An 18,628-nucleotide genomic window follows, 5' to 3' on the forward strand; every position below is an offset into this window, starting at 1 on the left:
TAGGTGTGGCATCGCGCCCCAGGGGGGCTATGGTAGGCCGGGTTTCTAGCTGGTCCCCCTATAATTTTCGGTGGTTTGGGGCCCTCCAGGTCCATGGGCGGGCCCCTAGTGACCACCTTTGATCCAGACAACTGCGGCCTCCTGGCATCATGATGTTCATCAGCCAGACGAGCGGCTTCCTCAAGAGTCGTTGGCCGCCTGTCCCGAAGCCATTCCTGTGTCTCGGGGTTTAGTCCATTAAAGAATCGTTCTAACAGGAAGAGCTGGAGGACATCCTCCTTAGTGGTTGCTTGGCTCCCTTGTACCCACTGTAGCAGTGACCGCCGTAATTTACAGGCCCATTCAGCGTGGGTATCGGTTACGCGTTTTATAAGCCCGCGGAACTTTTGGCAGTATGCCTCTGGTGTCAGCGCATACCGGGCCAAGATCACTTCTTTGATCCGCTCATAGTCCATACAGTCCTCATCAGGTACCGTGCGATAGGCGTCCGCTGCCCAGCCTGTCAGCTTGCTGGCCAGTATCTGAACCCGTTCCTCCGGCTTCACTTGATGAAGGGCACACTGCCGCTCAAAGTCCTGCAGAAAGCCATCAATGTCTTCCTCTGCCTCCCCCAACTGTCGGAAGGCATTATACTGGATCTTTTTGTGGCTTACTGTTGAAGGTACCTGGTCGAAGGCCAGAACTCCCCCTGCTCGCTGACTCTCCTCTCTCCGCTCTGCCATCTCCATCTTGGCCAGCTCCACTTTGGTCCGCTCTGCCATCTCCATCTTGGCTAGCTCTATCATGGTCCGCTCGGCCATCTTTTCCTTCAGATCAGTACGCACATCAGCCATCACCTCTCGTATGATCTCTACCGCAGGGTTTGGGCCATAGAACACCAGTCTGTTCTTTATCTCCCTCTGGAATTCGGTCTCCTCCACATTCACATTGGGGGGGGTGTTGTGAGTTAATTTTCCCCTTCACCGTTGATGTCTGATGAACTCCCTCTGCTGGTGAGGAGAGGTAGTGAAATTGATTGGGTTGGGAAGAACCTGTCATCTGAACAGGTGGAGCCTGATTGGACACCCGGAATCACTGAGTGGATATAAGGCAGCCGACGCCCTACTGGGGTGCTGGTGATCCTTTTCTGCGCTGAGCTGTTGCAAACCAGTTCAGTACCTGTCTTCTGAAAGCTAAGTTTTTGCTCTCTTATTTTTCCATGAGATTGTGTCTGTTTACTTAGTGTTTGTGTTCTGCCTGCCTTTGTTGGTACAGGCTGAGCTCCATTTTTGTCTCTGGTCAAGTTGATCTTTTGCTCAGTCTTCAGAATATACCTGAGTGCTGATATAGTGATTTTGAAGTCTAGTGACTTCAGGGTTTTTTTTTTCTATCAGACGTGTTGGATATTATTTTGGCAGAATTTTTGCGGATTGCAGCCAGCATCTTTTCTGTCCTTTCCTATTTAGTTAGTTAGGCCCCATCGTTTGCTCAACCTATCTTTCTGTCTGTTTGTGTTTTCATCTGTTTTCACCGACAATACATGTTGGGGGCTATCTATTGCTTTGGGGCCTGCTCTGGGGCAGTTTAGATTTCCCCTTTCTTTCTTTAGGCTTATTTAGTTCTCCGGCTGTGAACGAGGGGTCTAGGGCACCGTAGGAACCCCCCACGGCTACTGTTAGTTGTGTGAATAGGATCAGGGGTCTGCAATCCGATAGCTACCAACCTCTCCGGTTTTCTGGACTTAGCTTGTATTTATGTTTTTTCCTCCTTCGGTGACTCATTCATAACAGGGGGGCACTGCACTGTCGTGTTCCATGATGGCTGCTATCAAATCTGCTTTTGTTTTGTTGCTGGCGATCAACCCTCGGGCTTCCACCAGATCTTTTAATGTAGTCCTCTTTAACTTCTGGTAGTTATTTTCCATTCATTCCTTTCCTCCTGTAGAAGGGGTATCAAATCCCGCTGTCTGCCACCAGTGTAACGGGGTCTACCCAGGCTGGGGTACCTCTTTCAGTACCACCCCGTGTTTTCGGAGGTCCGCTCTGCGTTGGCTGGAGTCTGAATGAAGGACGCTGGCTGGAATTCCTTGGTTACATGGGCGCATATAAAAAATCACTGCTTCTCCATGTATTTCCAGTCTGACAACACTTTACTCACAGGACACAGAATATATCACACAGATACAGAGGGCCGGCCAATAGAAAAGCGGCAGGCCAGACATGCATTACAAAAGCCGCAGGTGGCCGGAGCCTGCGTATGTTTACTGTGGGAATTACAAAGATGGGGGGGAGGGCGGACAAAAGGAGAATATCGTGTCCCCTCTGCCCAGAGGTGCAGTCTGTGGGCTGATGCATTAGGGACATGCATCTCACATAGAACCTATTATACATACATATAACTGCACAACATATTCTGAGTGCTGAGTGGTTCTGTAACACGTAACACCCCGTATCCAGTGGAGGGGCCGTGATGTTGGTGTCGCTTCTGTCCTGGTTACGGGGCTGCTGCAGCTTGTACATTAGTGGGCATTACCCCGTATCCAGTGGAGGGCCGTGATGTTGGTGTCGCTTCTGTCCTGGTTACGGGGCTGCCGTAGCTTGTACATTAGTGGGCATTACCCCGTATCCGGTGCAGGGTCCGTGATGTTGGTATCGCTTCTGTCCTGGTTATGGGGCTGCTGCAGCTTGTACATTAGTGGGCATTACCCCCGTATCCGGTGGAGGGGCCGTGATGTTGGTATCGCTTCTGTCCTGGTTACGGGGCTGCTGCAGCTTGTACATTAGTGGGCATTACCTCGTATCCAGTGGAGGGCCGTGATGTTGGTGTCGCTTCTGTCCTGGTTATGGGGCTGCTGCAGCTTGTACATTAGTGGGCATTACCCCCGTATCCGGTGGAGGGGCCGTGATGTTGGTATCGCTTCTGTCCTGGTTACGGGGCTGCTGCAGCTTATTCATTAGTGGGCATTACCCCGTATCTGGTGGAGGGGCCGTGATGTTGGTATCGCTTCTGTCCTGGTTACGGGGCTGCTGCAGCTTATTCATTAGTGGGCATTACCCCGTATCCGGTGGAGGGGCCGTGATGTTGGTATCGCTTCTGTCCTGGTTATGGGGCTGCTGCAGCTTGTACATTAGTGGGCATTAACCCGTATCCAGTGGAGGGGCCGTGATGTTGGTGTCGCTTCTGTCCTGGTTACGGGGCTGCTGCAGCTTAGTGGGCATTACCTCGTATCCAGTGGAGGGGCCGTAATGTTGGTGTCGGTTCTGTCCTGGTTACGGGGCTGCTGCAGCTTGGAGAGTGCAGTTGCCCCCTGGCTCCTGGGTACACGCTGTTCTCCTTGGCACGTCTGCTGTTTTCTTTGGCCAGTGGTCAGGATATCACTAATAATGTTTGGCGAGTGTCGTGTCTGGGGTTTCGGTGTCCGGCGTGAAGTGCTCAGGAATGTTAATTGCTGACAGGTAATGTACACAGTGATCACTAACGAGCGAGCGATGATGAGCAAACACCACACCGCTGCCCCTGTGGACCGGGAGGCGGCGCTGCTCGTATCTGACCTTCTTTGTCAGGACCCCCAGAGATGTGCCAGATTTATGATCAGACCCTTTTTACTCCAGCATATTGAGTCTATGCACACGTTACATATTGTACATATTTGGTGCGGTTTTTTTTTTTGTTATTTTTCCTTCTCGGATTATTGACAAAAGCTAATGCCAGCAAAGTGAATGAGAAGCCTGACGTGTCCGGCACACGCTGAGGATTTTCGACTAGCAGATCTGGTGCCGAAAGTAATCTGCAGCGTCGACTCTGTGCGTTTTTTTGCTTTTTTTTTTTTTTTTTTTTTCCATCACTCACATAAATCAATCAAGAACGCACGTTGTTCCTGAGACAAGATGCGGAGCTGTTCCTCAGCGTGTGCAGGTCCCCTAATGTCCAGCAGGCTGGAGGCCAATATCTGCTGCTCGGTCCCAATTCCTTGCATCCAGTGAATACACACGCAGACCCCTCTCCTGGTCACACAGCTGAAGTGCTTGGCACAGTGTGTCGGCAGAGATGGAGTCATCGGGACTGGCCAGTGGCTATTTACCCAGTGGTCCAGGACCAAAGCAGCACATCTGCGTGATAAGACCCCAGGAATACAGGAAGGGCCCTCATGACTTAAGATAGGCGCTGCACCAAGATCAAAAGCTTCCGCCAACGTGAGATCCTGACAGCTTTCTATGCTGTGATTCCAGGATCCACTGCCTACACCAGAGGTCTACTGGATTACATGGGGGGGGAAAATGTCACCTGCCTGATACTGTACAAGAGGGCAGCGAGGCCGTCATCAAGCTTGCTGACTGTTTCTAGTGACAACCAGCAGATTAGTGAGGGCAGCTCTGGGGTAAGACCATTTTCCTGTGTTTCTTGGCTCTGATTTCGGGCTCTTTCCCTCCTGTATACATACACATGGGGTGGGATTCTTGTTGACGTGCCCGCTCTCCATGGTGTGGGAGCTGTTTATTCTGCAGAGATCTCTTCCCATCTGTCGGCTGTTGCGTGACCGGCCACTGGGTTCGTTGTCCAGGTTTTCAGTCATGTTGAGTAAGGAACCTCAGCACCACAAAAGAAAATGAGACCGCACGTCTTGCTGCAGTGATGATTTGTTTTGATCCAGCAAGGAGTGTAAAACACACGTGTTCCAATGTTTTGATCGGGAGCCGTCTTTGTCTAGGGCATCTGTGCGGAGCAGGAGCCGGAAAACGCGGCAAGCGGGGTATAAGCCGTGGGCCACCTATCGTGGCCACCTGTTCCCCTGATTGATCACTGTTAAAAAGTTTTTGATTTTTTTCTAATATCTAATCTGTGTCTCCTCCCATTCAGTTTAATCCCATTGCTTCTCATGTTCCATGTGTAAATGAGAATAAAGTTGATCCTTCTACAATGTGACAGCCGTTCAGATATTTGTACACAGCTATTAAGTCTCCTCTCAGTCTTCTTTTTTTGCAGCTAAACATTCCCAAATCCTTTAACCGTTCCTCATAGGACATACTTTGCAGTCCACTCATCATCCTGGTCACTCTTCTCTGGACTTGCTCGGGTTTTTCAGTGTCCTTTTTTTTTTTTTTTTCTTTTCTTTTACAATGTGGAGCCCAGAGCTGGACACAGTATCTAGATGACGCCTGACCACGAAGGAGTAGAGGGGGGTAATTACTTCACGTGATCAAGACTCTATGCTTCTCTTAATGCATCCTAGAACTGTCTGCCTTTTTTGCTGCTGCATCACACTGTTGACTTATGTGCAGTCTGTGATCTATTAATATACCCAAGTCTTCATCACACGTGCTGTTGCTTAGTTCTATTCCTCCCATTCTGTAGATGTAATTTTTGTTTTTCTTGCCCAGATGTAGCATCTTGCATTTCTAACCATATAATGGTATTTAATTAGTCGCTTGCGCCATTGTTCAAGCTTATCTAGATCCTTCTGAATCCTTTCTCTGTCTTCTCTAGTGTTAGCTATCCCTCCTAGCTTTGCATTGTCTGCAAATTTGATCAGATTACCTTCAGTTCCCTTATCTAGATCATTTATAAAAATGTTGAACAACACAAGGGCCAGGACAGAGCCTTGTGGTACTCCACTTGTAACACTCTTCCAATTGGAAGTGCAACCAATTATTACCACTCTTTGAGTATGATTACTGAGCCAGTTATGAATCCACGTAACCGTAGCCTTATCATTCCCGTTATTTTTTTCAATAAAGATAGTATGAGATACTTCACCAAATGCTTTGCTGAAGTCGAAATATACTATATCTGCTGCATTTCCCTGACCCACCCAGTCAGTGATTCCATCATAGAAGAAAATTAGTTTAGTCTGGCATGACTTGTTTGCTGCAAACCCGTGCTGGCTCTGGTTAATTACTGTATTCTACATGCTGTTTAATAATTTGTTCACAGATCTTTCCTGGTATAGAAGTAAGACTCACTGGCCTGTAATTTTCTGGCTGCTTCTTTCCTCTTTTGAAAATAGGGACGACATTTGCCATTGTCCCAGAAAATTGGAGGTCTCCTGTTCTCCATGTCTGACTGTAGGAGCTTGCACTTTGATCAGCTCCTAGCAGAGTGTCAGCTCCTCGGCTCAGTCCCTGACTGGGGGCTCTGTAGGTTGATCTGTGCCTGTATTTTACAGTTTGGCTTCTTAGCTGTGAGCCTTTGTCCACTTCTGACATGGAGGACAATGGCTTTTATGTCTGTGGTGGCCGTGAGGCATCAGCAGACAGGATAATGACAGCATAGAGTTAATATAGAGTGGTAATTACTAGGTGGACACAATATGAGGGAGCTTTGCCTAAAAGGAAGCTTCCCTCTGTACAGACTACAGCCCTCATCATTCAGTGTACAGGAAGTGGAATGCTTGGATCCGGGTATTATGGTGAGCGTGCTCCTTCCTGATCCGCCATGGCAATGCTGAGGCTGAGCGTGCACGTGTGCCCGATGGGTAGAGTGGTATACTGAGGATTGGGCATGTTGAACCAAACAGCCCCATCCTTTAATCCTACATCAGCTATCTATAAAGGCGTCAGACCCTCGTACACATTAGTCGTCCTACAGTCGGGTTCATCCTGTATTCGTGTGATTTCAGCCCCCGGTTTGCGGTGGCCCCCACAGCTTACATTCCAGTGTCATAGGGCCAGTCTCCATTCTGCTTCAGCTCTGCTGCCCATGACTGTGTCGGTGAGTGACCACCTGTGTCGGTGTCCTTGGTTATCACGCATGGCTTTTCTTCGCTTCAATGGCCCTTGTGTACGGCGCTGTGCGTCACCGCTGCGGCTCATCGCCTGTCTATGCCAGGCATTGTCCTCCACCACGGTCTGCTCTGATTCGCGGCCGTCCTCTCCAGTTACTAGCATAGCTACGCTCAGAGAGGTTCTGCTGCAGTGTTTTGCTTGCGGCTCTGTGGACAGGTTTGTTCGTGGGTTACCCCCTGCCGGGGCAGCGTGCGCTTCGTTTTTCGGTTTGATGGGAGGACTGGATCGTGTGCAGAGATTCTGGTACCAGACACAATGTGGCGTTGCCACGTGTAAGATCCTGGCACGCTGCAGTGGGAGCAAAGCTCTGACCGTGCTCATCCTGAGCCTCCTGGTTCCTGAACAGAATGGTGCTGCGTTACATTGTCGGTGACATTCTTATGGCTGACACCTGCGAGAACACGGCATCCTCCCACAATCATATAATGGAGACGAGTGGGTGCTAAATCCAACTTCACATACTCGACGTCCTCAGGATCTCCGCTTGCTGTCAGTGAATGAAATCCTTCCTGTTCACATCCGGAGTCTGAAAACCTGCAGAGAGTGAAAGCTCCTATCCCAAGGGTTTGTCACAGTGTGTCAGTGCAGGTAATCCTGCGATCGCTGCTCATCCCTCTCCTGCACAGTGTCAGGGGGGAGGCGCAGGATGGGGAAACGCTGATCTATCTTTACAGATCGCCTGCTTGTTGATGGTTTCCACATGTCTCGTGTGTACTAAAAACAAATACAGGCAGCACATCTGCCAGGCGTTGTATGTTCTCCCCATATTTCGTGGGTTTTCTCCCACACTCCAGAGACTGATGGGAATGTACATTGTCATCACTGTCCCCATTGGGGCTCGTAATGTCTGTACAGCGCTGCGGCATACAATGGCGCTATATAAGCAATGCAAAATAAACCTAATAATAGTTTCATGCTCAGACCCATGATAGCGGCGGGGAATTTTGCTCCGAGACTCTGGAGCTGCTGCTGTGTGCCGGGGAATCGTCCGTACTGGGGTCAGACTCGGCACAAAGCTCCAGGGACCGGCAGACGCTCTGCAAATATTGGCCCGGACAGGACGCGCCCCGTGTTTTGTCTGATCTTCTGCTGACGTCAGGAGCTGAATACCTGTGTAACAGAGTCACCGTCTAATGTAGAGATGATGGCAACGCAAATATCGAGGGCAACAAGGAGCGCGGCCGCCAAACAAAGACAACGGGGAGGGGCAAAGAAGAGCTAGTCACTGCTGCCATCCCTGCGCCACCAGGACATGGTTGTGACTCCAGCTCAGCTGCATTGTCCACGGGAGTCAGAGGTAGTCTAGAGTCCTCCTCCTGTATCCTCAGAGGCAGTTTTATCTGTCCCCCATGCTTTACACTATAGTACTGCGGCTGGTTATGGTGCCCCACCCCTTGTGTTGGGCCCTTGGCGTGGCGGCAACCCCCCCCGGCGTTGGGCCCTGGATGTGGTGGCACCCCCTCCCTGGTGTTACATGATTGTATTATTTGGGAGCATCCAGCCCTATGGTGAGTGGCGGCAGTGATCGCCTGATCTCCTCCGTGACTTGTGCTCCTGGTGGCCGGTGTTGTGCGTTCCGCTTGGGTTCTCTACGGACACGGTGACTTTTGTGTGGGTCTTGTAATACACTAATACCGGGATCTCCAGACACGAGCCGCCCTGCTCTGTGGTCGTGTAGTCAGGATTATGGGCACAATGCGGGTGCTGCGGATGGTGTTTACCCGCAGTTCTGCACTGATACTGGAGGCGACCGGTGTCAGTAAGTGTTTGTGTAGATTAGTCATCGACCAGTAACGGAGTCTGCAAACGACTGCTCACTGTTATATCGGACGTATACTGGGAACTTGGCATTAACAGTTACAAGGTATCTATCCCCCTTTTCTGGACATGTGTCTATCATAATTGTAGGCATCATGGCACGGCTATCTTACTTGTGGGGTATTGGTACATTTAAGTGGCACTAGTTTCAAATATATTTAAGTGCATTGTGGCATTGTATACTCCAGTGTTTTCCATTTAATTTACATTTTACTCAGGTGTGCGCAATATGGCAGGGCTATCTAGCCTGTAGCACATTGGTGCTTATCGAGTTGTTTATAATATACAAATGTGTAACATGTAACTGTATGTTAATATATTTATATACTTTTTTCATGTCAGCACTAGCTTGCAATATAATACATGCCCATATTTGTGGGTACTGTTACTTGTTACACATTATTGGTGGTTACACCATTCGATTTAATTATGTTATGTTGTACACATTTTTGTTAAATTATAGTACATTACTTTATTTGGGGACACTTTATTATTATAATTAATGTCATATTGTTTCCCGGTATTCCTCCATTCGGGTATTGGGATTACCACCCTTTCTTTTATATATACATGTGTACATATATACATTATATGTTTTAATAATAAAATATTTTTGGATCAGTTCGGTTTCTCGCAGTTTTAGTTTTTTTTTTCACTGTTATATCAGTATTGGAGCGTTATAAGAGGGGCTGATATCAGTCACATATGGTGTAATGTCTGGGGGTTATATCAGTACTGGAGCGTTATAAGAGGGGCTGATATCAGTCACATATGGTGTAATGTCTGGGGGTTATATCAGTACTGGAGCGTTATAAGAGGGGCTGATATCAGTCACATATGGTATAATGTCTGGGGGTTATATCAGTACTGGAGCGTTATAAGAGGGGCTGATATCAGTCACATATGGTATAATGTCTGGGGGTTATATCAGTACTGGAGCGTTATAAGAGGGGCTGATATCAGTCACATATGGTGTAATGTCTGGAGGTTATATCAGTACTGGAGCGTTATAAGAGGGGCTGATATCAGTCACATATGGTGTAATGTCTGGAGGTTATAAGAGGGGCTGATATCAGTTACATATGGTGTAATGTCTGGAGGTTATATCAGTACTGGAGCGTTATAAGAGGGACTGATATCAGTCACATATGGTGTAATGTCTGGAGGTTATATCAGTACTGGAGCGTTATAAGAGAGGCTGATATCAGTCACATATGGTGTAATGTCTGGAGGTTATAAGAGGGGCTGATATCAGTCACATATGGTGTAATGTCTGGAGGTTATAACAGTACTGGAGCGTTATAAGAGAGGCTGATATCAGTCACATATGGTGTAATGTCTGGAGGTTATACGAGGGGCTGATATCAGTCACATATGGTGTAATGTCTGGAGGTTATACGAGGGGCTGATATCAGTCACATATGGTGACTTGTCTGGAGGTTATATCAGTACTGGAGCGTTATAAGAGAGGCTGATATCAGTCACATATGGTGTAATGTCTGGAGGTTATATCAGTACTGGAGCGTTATAAGAGGGGCTGATATCAGTCACATATGGTGTAATGTCTGGGGGTTATATCAGTACTGGAGCGTTATAAGAGGGGCTGTTATCAGTCACATATGGTGTAATGTCTGGGGGTTATATCAGTACTGGAGCATTATAAGAGGGGCTGATATCAGTCACATATGGTGTAATGTCTGGAGGTTATATCAGTACTGGAGCGTTATAAGAGAGGCTGATATCAGTCACATATGGTGTAATGTCTGGAGGTTATATCAGTACTGGAGCGTTATAAGAGGGGCTGATATCAGTCACATATGGTGTAATGTCTGGGGGTTATATCAGTACTGGAGCATTATAAGAGGGGCTGATATCAGTCACATATGGTGTAATGTCTGGGGGTTATATCAGTACTGGAGCATTATAAGAGGGGCTGATATCAGTCACATATGGTGTAATGTCTGGAGGTTATATCAGTACTGGAGCGTTATAAGAGGGGCTGATATCAGTCACATATGGTGACTTGTCTGGAGGTTATATCAGTACTGGAGCGTTATAAGAGAGGCTGATATCAGTCACATATGGTGTAATGTCTGGAGGTTATATCAGTACTGGAGCGTTATAAGAGGGGCTGATATCAGTCACATATGGTGTAATGTCTGGGGGTTATATCAGTACTGGAGCGTTATAAGAGGGGCTGTTATCAGTCACATATGGTGTAATGTCTGGGGGTTATATCAGTACTGGAGCATTATAAGAGGGGCTGATATCAGTCACATATGGTGTAATGTCTGGAGGTTATATCAGTACTGGAGCGTTATAAGAGAGGCTGATATCAGTCACATATGGTGTAATGTCTGGAGGTTATATCAGTACTGGAGCGTTATAAGAGGGGCTGATATCAGTCACATATGGTGTAATGTCTGGAGGTTATATCAGTACTGGAGCGTTATAAGAGAGGCTGATATCAGTCACATATGGTGTAATGTCTGGGGGTTATAACAGTACTGGAGCGTTATAAGAGGGGCTGTTATCAGTCACATATGGTGTAATGTCTGGAGGTTATATCAGTACTGGAGCGTTATAAGAGAGGCTGATATCAGTCACATATGGTGTAATGTCTGGGGGTTATATCAGTACTGGAGCGTTATAAGAGGGGCGGATATCAGTCCCGTGATGTAATACCTAGGGGGACAGTGTGATCTGGGAGGAGGCATAATTTTATGGGATCCTTGGTCCCCGGGACCATCTTGGGTGTCGGTGACCCGTTGCCTCCTCTGATCACTATGACAAACCTTCCTGGCTGCTCACGTGAACGAGGCTGAAGTTGGTTTCTTACTTGGCAGTTTCCATAGCAGACGCTGCAGTGAGGAGCCCGGATGGGAAGATACTTATAAATGGCTACGAAAACTATAAAACTGGCACAAAAGTGGTCAAAGGGCGTTAGTGAAAGGGTTAAATGACTTTGGGCCGCGGATGTCACAGTAAGAATCCTCAGATAGTGATGCCTGGCATAAGCCCCGGGTCCCTCTGGCCCCAATGGATTATGGGCCTCACTAGCTGTGGATTCTTACTGTGACATCAGCGGCCCAAAGTCACTTAACCCTTTCAGTAACGCCCTTTGACCACTTTTGTGCCAGTTTTATAGTTTTTGTGGTTTGGCAGTGTCTATTATTGTGATGATTTTTGTTTGTTGTTGAAACCTATAAAAAAAAAAAAAAAATTGCCAAATTGAGAAACCCTCTTCCGCCTCGTCTCCGTTACGGTAATTAGTTCACTTGTTGCTGTGGAATCGTTTGCTCTTTGGTTTCATCTTTCAGTGAAATCCAAACTAATCTGTTGAGCGTTCATCCTGCGGAGGGAATAATGGCCGGTGGCGCGCTCGCCCTGCGCCGTCACAGGCACCGTACCCTGTGCTAATATTTAACAACCATCGTCGGATCGTGATCCCAATGATTCCCGTAGTGACTTGTATCCATCAGTGTGGATGGAATGATGCGGAGCGCCCTCTGCTGGGGGAGAGCGGGTAGCACCCAGGCAAAGGAGCTGACTCTCTGTAACTTCTCTCTTGCAATTAACCAGCATTTTATGCAGATTCCTGAAAACACAATTGCAAGGAATTAGTGCTAGAACTTCATTACGTGTTCTTTATCTCCTTGCATCTTATGAATCCATATTTCATAGTGAGAAATCTGGATAATAATGGCGGCTTATTCTGTGTTTTACTCTAGTTACATCCAGAGCTGCAGCTACACTTTTCCAGTACTGTGCATTATTACTAACCCTGAAAAATCCACACCTCAACCTGATGATGCATGCAGGCAGAGGAAGCAGCCGGAGAGAAAACTAGCAGAATTGAGTGTGCAGCTCTAGCTGTGACTGGAGTAGACGACATGGGATTTTCTGCAGCTGGACCGGCCCGGGTGACTCTTCTCTCCTGGGCTGTTGGGCCCCCCCGACTTTGGAGCCTCATCTCACTCTTTATATTACCTCTCCCTCCTGCGACGGTAGTTATTCCTGCAGCCGGATGCCGTGTATAGATGACTTTGTATGAACAATCTAGCAGTCGCTTTTCATCTACGAGTCACCGGGATAGAGACTGGTGGCGTCATCAGAGGAACCCGTCAGCACTCCGGGCGGTCTGCTTCATAACATGATCACATTCCCAAGTAATAGCAGCTGTGAAGATGGTGTCCTTATAAACCTGCATGGTTACTCTGATTCTTCCTGGAAGTGTATGAGTAACTGGCTGTTGCATTCCCATTGTCAAAGGGCTGCGTCTGCAAGCTGCAACAAGAAGAGGTCAGCGGGAGTAGTGCGGTCAGCGGGAGTAGTGCGGTCAGCGGGAGTAGTGCGGTCAGCGGGAGTAGTGCGGTCAGCGGGAGTAGTGCGGTCAGCGGGAGTAGTGCGGTCAGCGGGAGTAGTGCGGTCAGCGGGAGTAGTGCGGTCAGCGGGAGTAGTGCGGTCAGCGGGACTAGTGCGGTCAGCGGGACTAGTGCGGTCAGCGGGACTAGTGCGGTCAGCGGGACTAGTGCTGTAGTGCGGTCAGCGAGAGTAGTGCGGGCAGCGGGAGCAGTGCTGTCAGTGGGAGTATTATTGCCCCACACACTTGTACATACATTACCAGAGAGAACAGAAGAGTACTGGCACAGCACAGCTGTAGGGAAAGACACTCCAGAATTGCTTTTCATGGGAATCATTTACTTAGACCTCATGTGAGGAGATGGGTCCTCTTAAGTGTATGTCACCTCTATTCACTATCTCACAGGTGTATAAGACAGTCTGAGAGAGGGATGATGGGCCCATTACACAGTCTGGGTGCAGAATCTGAGAAGTCCTGGAGGAGGCAGTGAGAGGACAGGGTAGGCTGCTCCAGTGTATTGCTGCTGCACAGGAGAAAATCTGCAGCGGGAGAGGATGTGACGGGAGACGGTAGAGCATTCCAGAGTATGGAGGCAGCACGGGAGAAGTTCAGCAGAGATTAGAGGCTGTGATGGGTAATGTGGAGCAGAAGTGTTTATAGGCCCAGTATTAACTAGATGGAGATTTTGAGAATATCTGTACAATTCCTCAGTTTAGTTTCCAGCCACAATGATGACAAAACCTGGTGAGGATGAGACTCTGGTCACATGGAAGCCTCCTCCGTTCTGTATGTTATCAGTTAAATTTGTATTAATCCTTTGTCCAGGACGAGGATCGGCCACTAACGTACAGGAGGTAATGAGCTGGTGGGAGTGTGAGGAGAATGGCCATCAGGTAACGCGGGGGCGGAGCTTGGTGCGGGCGGAGCTTGGTGCGACGCCCACCTGTAGTGATAGTTACTATGGAAAGTAAGTGACGTAAGAGGAGACCATGTCCCGCGGAGTGTCCGTCCCCTCTCGAGTGTTGGTGGGTTGTGGCTGCCACAGACAATACTGCGGTTCACTAATGTTGGTGTAGAACACCCCACCTCCACCGCTCCTCAGTGTTTGGTTTACGTCTTTCCCCCGGAGGTCTCCTTTCACACAGGCCACAAAACCTTCTCTTCATCATTTTCTTGTACTTAAGATGCTGAGCTCAGAAGGACGAGATACTGGGAGGAAGATGGTGGCGCAGTGGTCTCGAAGCAGCAGCGCAGAGAATAAAGTGCCACACACCCGGATGGACGACGAAGCCGCCATCAAGGTATTGTGTCTTCTATCCAAGCGTTCTTCTCCGTCTGCTTTTTTTGACTTAAATCCTCTCTCTTTTTATAACATCTTGATGTCGTCTTTTGTCGTCGTCCTCCTCTTCTCTTTCCTATTGTCGTCATCCTCTTCTTCTTCTACTCTGTCCCATCACCCTAATCTTCTGCTCTGTCCAGTCATCCTCCTCCTTTTCTGCTCTCGATGTTCTGCCGTCATCCTATTCTTCTGCTCTCACTGTCCCACTGTTGTCCTCATCTTCTTCTGCGCTCACTGTCCCGCCGCTGCCGTCATCCTCCTCTTCTGCTCTCACTGTCCCACCGTCTTCCTCTGCTCACTGTCCCGCCGCTGCCGCCGTCCTCCTCCTCTGCTCTCGTCCCACCGCTGCCGTCGTCGTCCTTTTTTTCCTCTGCCTTCACTGTCCCGCCACTGTCGTCCTCCTCTGCACACTGTCCCACCGCTGCCGTAGTTGTCTTCCTCTTCTTCTGCTCTCACTGTCCCACCGCTGCCGTCTCTTTCCTTTGCTATCTCTGTCCCGCCGCTGGCGTCGTCGTCCTCTTCTTCCTCTGCTCTCACTGTCCCGCCGCTGGCGTCGTTGTCCTCTACTTCCTCTGCTCTCGCTGTCCAGCCGCTGCCATCATCCTCCTCTTCTTCCTCTGTTCTCACTGTGCCGCCGCTGCCATCGTCGTCCACTTCTTCCTCTGCTCAATGTCCCGCCGCTGCCATAGTCGTTGTCCTTCTTCCTCTCCTCTCACTGTCCCGCCGCTGGCGTCGTCGTCCTCTTCTTCCTCTGCTCTCGCTGTCCCACCGCTGCCTCTGTCCTCTTATTCCTCTGCTCTCATTTCTGATTGTCCATTCTTCTGTTGCTGCTGCTGCTTCTTTATATGTCCTGACCAATTCCTCTTCCTCTTTTCTTGCTGTCCTGTATTCTGTTCCTTCATCTCTTTTCTCTGTTCTGACCTCCGTCGGTCACCTGTCTCTACCCAGTTTTCTCTTGGCTTTGACTTCTGTGTTGTCCCCTCCTTCCTTCTGCTTTGAGCTCAGTCTCTGCCTCCTCGTTCTCTCTCCAAGTCTCTGTCTCTGCTGTAATTCTCTCCCTGCTTTGCTTGACCGTCTTTCTTTTTCTTTTTTCCTCTGTCCTGGCCTCTTCTCGATGATCGGTATCGGTCTCCCTCTGCCATGTTTTCTTATGTCCAGAAAATTGCATACTATTCTTAAAAAGGAGAAAACGGAGTAACGGATACAAAATATATGCAAAAGTATAAGTTTTATTAATACTCACATCAAGTGCTGACAAGTATACAAGTTGACTAAAATAGGGGGGATAAGCCCCAATGATACAACAATCAGGACAGACAAGGACAGGGTAAATAAAATGATACCAGTGCTCGAAATCTACATGGCACAACGTTCAGTCAGCCCATGGGCATTGCACATAACAGACATGTGTCTAATGGTAAAAGATAGTCAAATATGGCATACTCAATTAAATGTGTATTGTACATAGTTGTACATGTCTAGAGCGCCAAAAAAAAAAAAAAACCATCCAGAGGGGTCAATGTGCAAGTCCAATGGACACTGAACATAAATGAATCAATGACATGTGAAAGGATTCTTACATAGTAAATAACATATGTATCAGCATATCAAAACTGCGCAATTGTGCCAGAGAGAACCCGGGAGACGACCCGCCCAGCGGTCCAAATGACCGAAGTGTGGAAACAAGTAAAGGCAGGCTGCTTACCGGGGAGCAGAGGAGGTGAAGGCCCATGCAACGACACCCGACGTACGTTTCGCGCCCGCCACAGGCGCTTTATCACTCCCTTGATAAAGCGCCTGTGGCAGGCGCGAAACGTACGTCGGGTGTCGTTGCATGGGCCTTCACCTCCTCTGCTCCCCGGTAAGCAGCCTGCCTTTACTTGTTTCCACACTTCGGTCATTTGGACCGCTGGGCGGGTCGTCTCCCGGGTTCTCTCTGGCACAATTGCGCAGTTTTGATATGCTGATACATATGTTATTTACTATGTAAGAATCCTTCCACATGTCATTGATTCATTTATGTTCAGTGTCCATTGGACTTGCACATTGACCCCTCTGGATGTTTTTTGTTTTTTTTTGCGCTCTAGACATGTACAACTATGTACAATACACATTTAATTGAGTATGCCATATTTGACTATCTTTTACCATTAGACACATGTCTGTTATGTGCAATGCCCATGGGCTGACTGAACGTTGTGCCATGTAGATTTCGAGCTCTGGTATCATTTTATTTACCCTGTCCTTGTCTGTCCTGATTGTTGTATCATTGGGGCTTATCCCCCCTATTTTAGTCAACTTGTATACTTGTCAGCACTTGATGTGAGTATTAATAAAACTTATACTTTTGCATATATTTTGTATCCGTTACTCCGTTTTCTCCTTTTTAAGATTAGCATATGGAGTGGTAATCCATGCACAAGGCGTTTTTGGACCATGGTCACCGCCTTGTCTCGTTCTCTGATACTGGGCATTATCATATATGTAGAAAATTGCATACTATGTAGAATGCTACGTTCCCCATTAACCTCTTCATGACCGGACGGTATTGTCCAGGTTTTGTCCTTTTGTTTTATCTTGGTCTTGGATTCTCGTCTCTCTTCCTCGGATGAAGCTTCCCATCCTCGGGTCTCTTTCCGCCATATTGTGTGGCCCTTGTGACCCGGCCTGATATGGACTGTTGTGTTGAGTTGGTCACTTGACGACGCTGCGCCGGCCCCCGATGTGACAGCCTGTAATCTATTACCAGAGCATTATTAACATAGCTGAGAATAATGGCCATTGTGTGGATTCTCGTCAGTCACAGCAGTCATGTCAAATCCTCAGGGTGACAATGCGGCAGGGTCTACAGCTGTCAGAAATGACAGGCGATGGCGGCATCAGAGAACGTGCTCACAGCATGGAGTGATTGATCTGCAATGATGGAGGGATCAGATTCCCTACTGACACCTTGTGAATCCTGCAGATATAATAGGTTCTAATAACGGCCGACAGGTGATATCCCCTCCACACATGGGGAGTCGTGGAAAATGGTATTACATACTCCAGCAGAATAGTGAGTGCAGCTCTGGGGTATAATACAGGAGGTAACTCAGGATCAGTAATGTAATGTATGTACACAGTGACTGCACCAGCAGAATAGTGAGTGCAGCTCTGGGGTATAATACAGGATGTAACTCAGGATCAGTAATGTATGTACACAGTGACTGCACCAGCAGAATAGTGAGTGCAGCTCTGGAGTATAATACAGGATGTAACTCAGGATCAGTAATGTATGTACACAGTGACTGCACCAGCAGAATAGTGAGTGCAGCTCTGGAGTATAATACAGGAGGTAACTCAGGATCAGTAATGTATGTACACAGTGACTGCACCAGCAGAATAGTGAGTGCAGCTCTGGAGTATAATACAGGATGTAACTCAGGATCAGTAATGTATGTACACAGTGACTGCACCAGCAGAATAGTGAGTGCAGCTCTGGAGTATAATACAGGATGTAACTCAGGATCAGTAATGTATGTACACAGTGACTGAACCAGCAGAATAGTGAGTGCAGCTCTGGGGTATTTATTGGGGTAACTCAGGATCAGTAATGTATGTACACAGTGACTGCACCAGCAGAATAGTGAGTGCAGCTCTGGAGTATAATACAGGATGTAACTCAGGATCAGTAATGTATGTACACAGTGACTGCACCAGCAGAATAGTGAGTGCAGCTCTGGAGTATAATACAGGATGTAACTCAGGATCAGTAATGTATGTACACAGTGACTGCACCAGCAGAATAGTGAGTGCAGCTCTGGAGTATAATACAGGATGTAACTCCGTATCAGTAATGTAATGTCTGTACACAGTGACTGCACCAGCAGAATAGTGAGTGCAGCTCTGGAGAATAATACAGGAGGTAACTCAGGATCTGTAATGTATGTACACAGTGACTGCTCCAGCAGAATAGTGAGTGCAGCTCTGGATGTACAGTGCCTTACAAAGTTATTTTTTGTCTTTTGCTACCAGACCACTTGGAATTTCACTGTTGAGTGTTTGCATCAGATCAAAGAACATGCTGACAGATGTTAGCATTTATTTTTTCTTTTACTTGTGAAGCAAACAACAAATGGGACAAAACTACTGAAAACTTCGGTGTTCATAACTATTCACCCCCCCTTAAGTCAGTACTTTGTAGATCTTGCTTTTGTGGTAATTCGGCTACAAGTCACTTAGGTTGCGTGTCTGAGATTTCCACATCTTGCCACTGGGATTTTTGCCCTTTCCTCAAAGCAAAACTTCTCCAGCTCCTTCATCTTCAATGGTTTCCTGCAGTGAACAGCAATCTTCAAGTCTGACCAT

At 47.8% G+C, this 18,628-nt stretch overlaps 1 protein-coding gene across 2 annotated transcripts in view; it reads left to right on the forward strand.

Annotated features, from left to right (window-relative positions):
• STK33 (serine/threonine kinase 33) overlaps window positions 1-18,628 on the forward strand; it is a 53,991-nt gene that overhangs the window by 8,820 nt on the left and 26,543 nt on the right. For both annotated transcript variants that reach the window (XM_073545207.1, XM_073545206.1), the window contains exon 2: window positions 14,127-14,243. In XM_073545207.1, coding sequence (XP_073401308.1) covers window positions 14,127-14,243 — 117 coding nt within the window. The remainder of the gene's footprint in view (window positions 1-14,126; window positions 14,244-18,628) is intronic.

Source organism: Dendrobates tinctorius, unplaced genomic scaffold (genome assembly GCF_039654945.1).
Source record: "Dendrobates tinctorius isolate UK_male_01 unplaced genomic scaffold, ASM3965494v1 ptg000142l, whole genome shotgun sequence".
Lineage (NCBI taxonomy): Eukaryota > Metazoa > Chordata > Amphibia > Anura > Dendrobatidae > Dendrobates > Dendrobates tinctorius.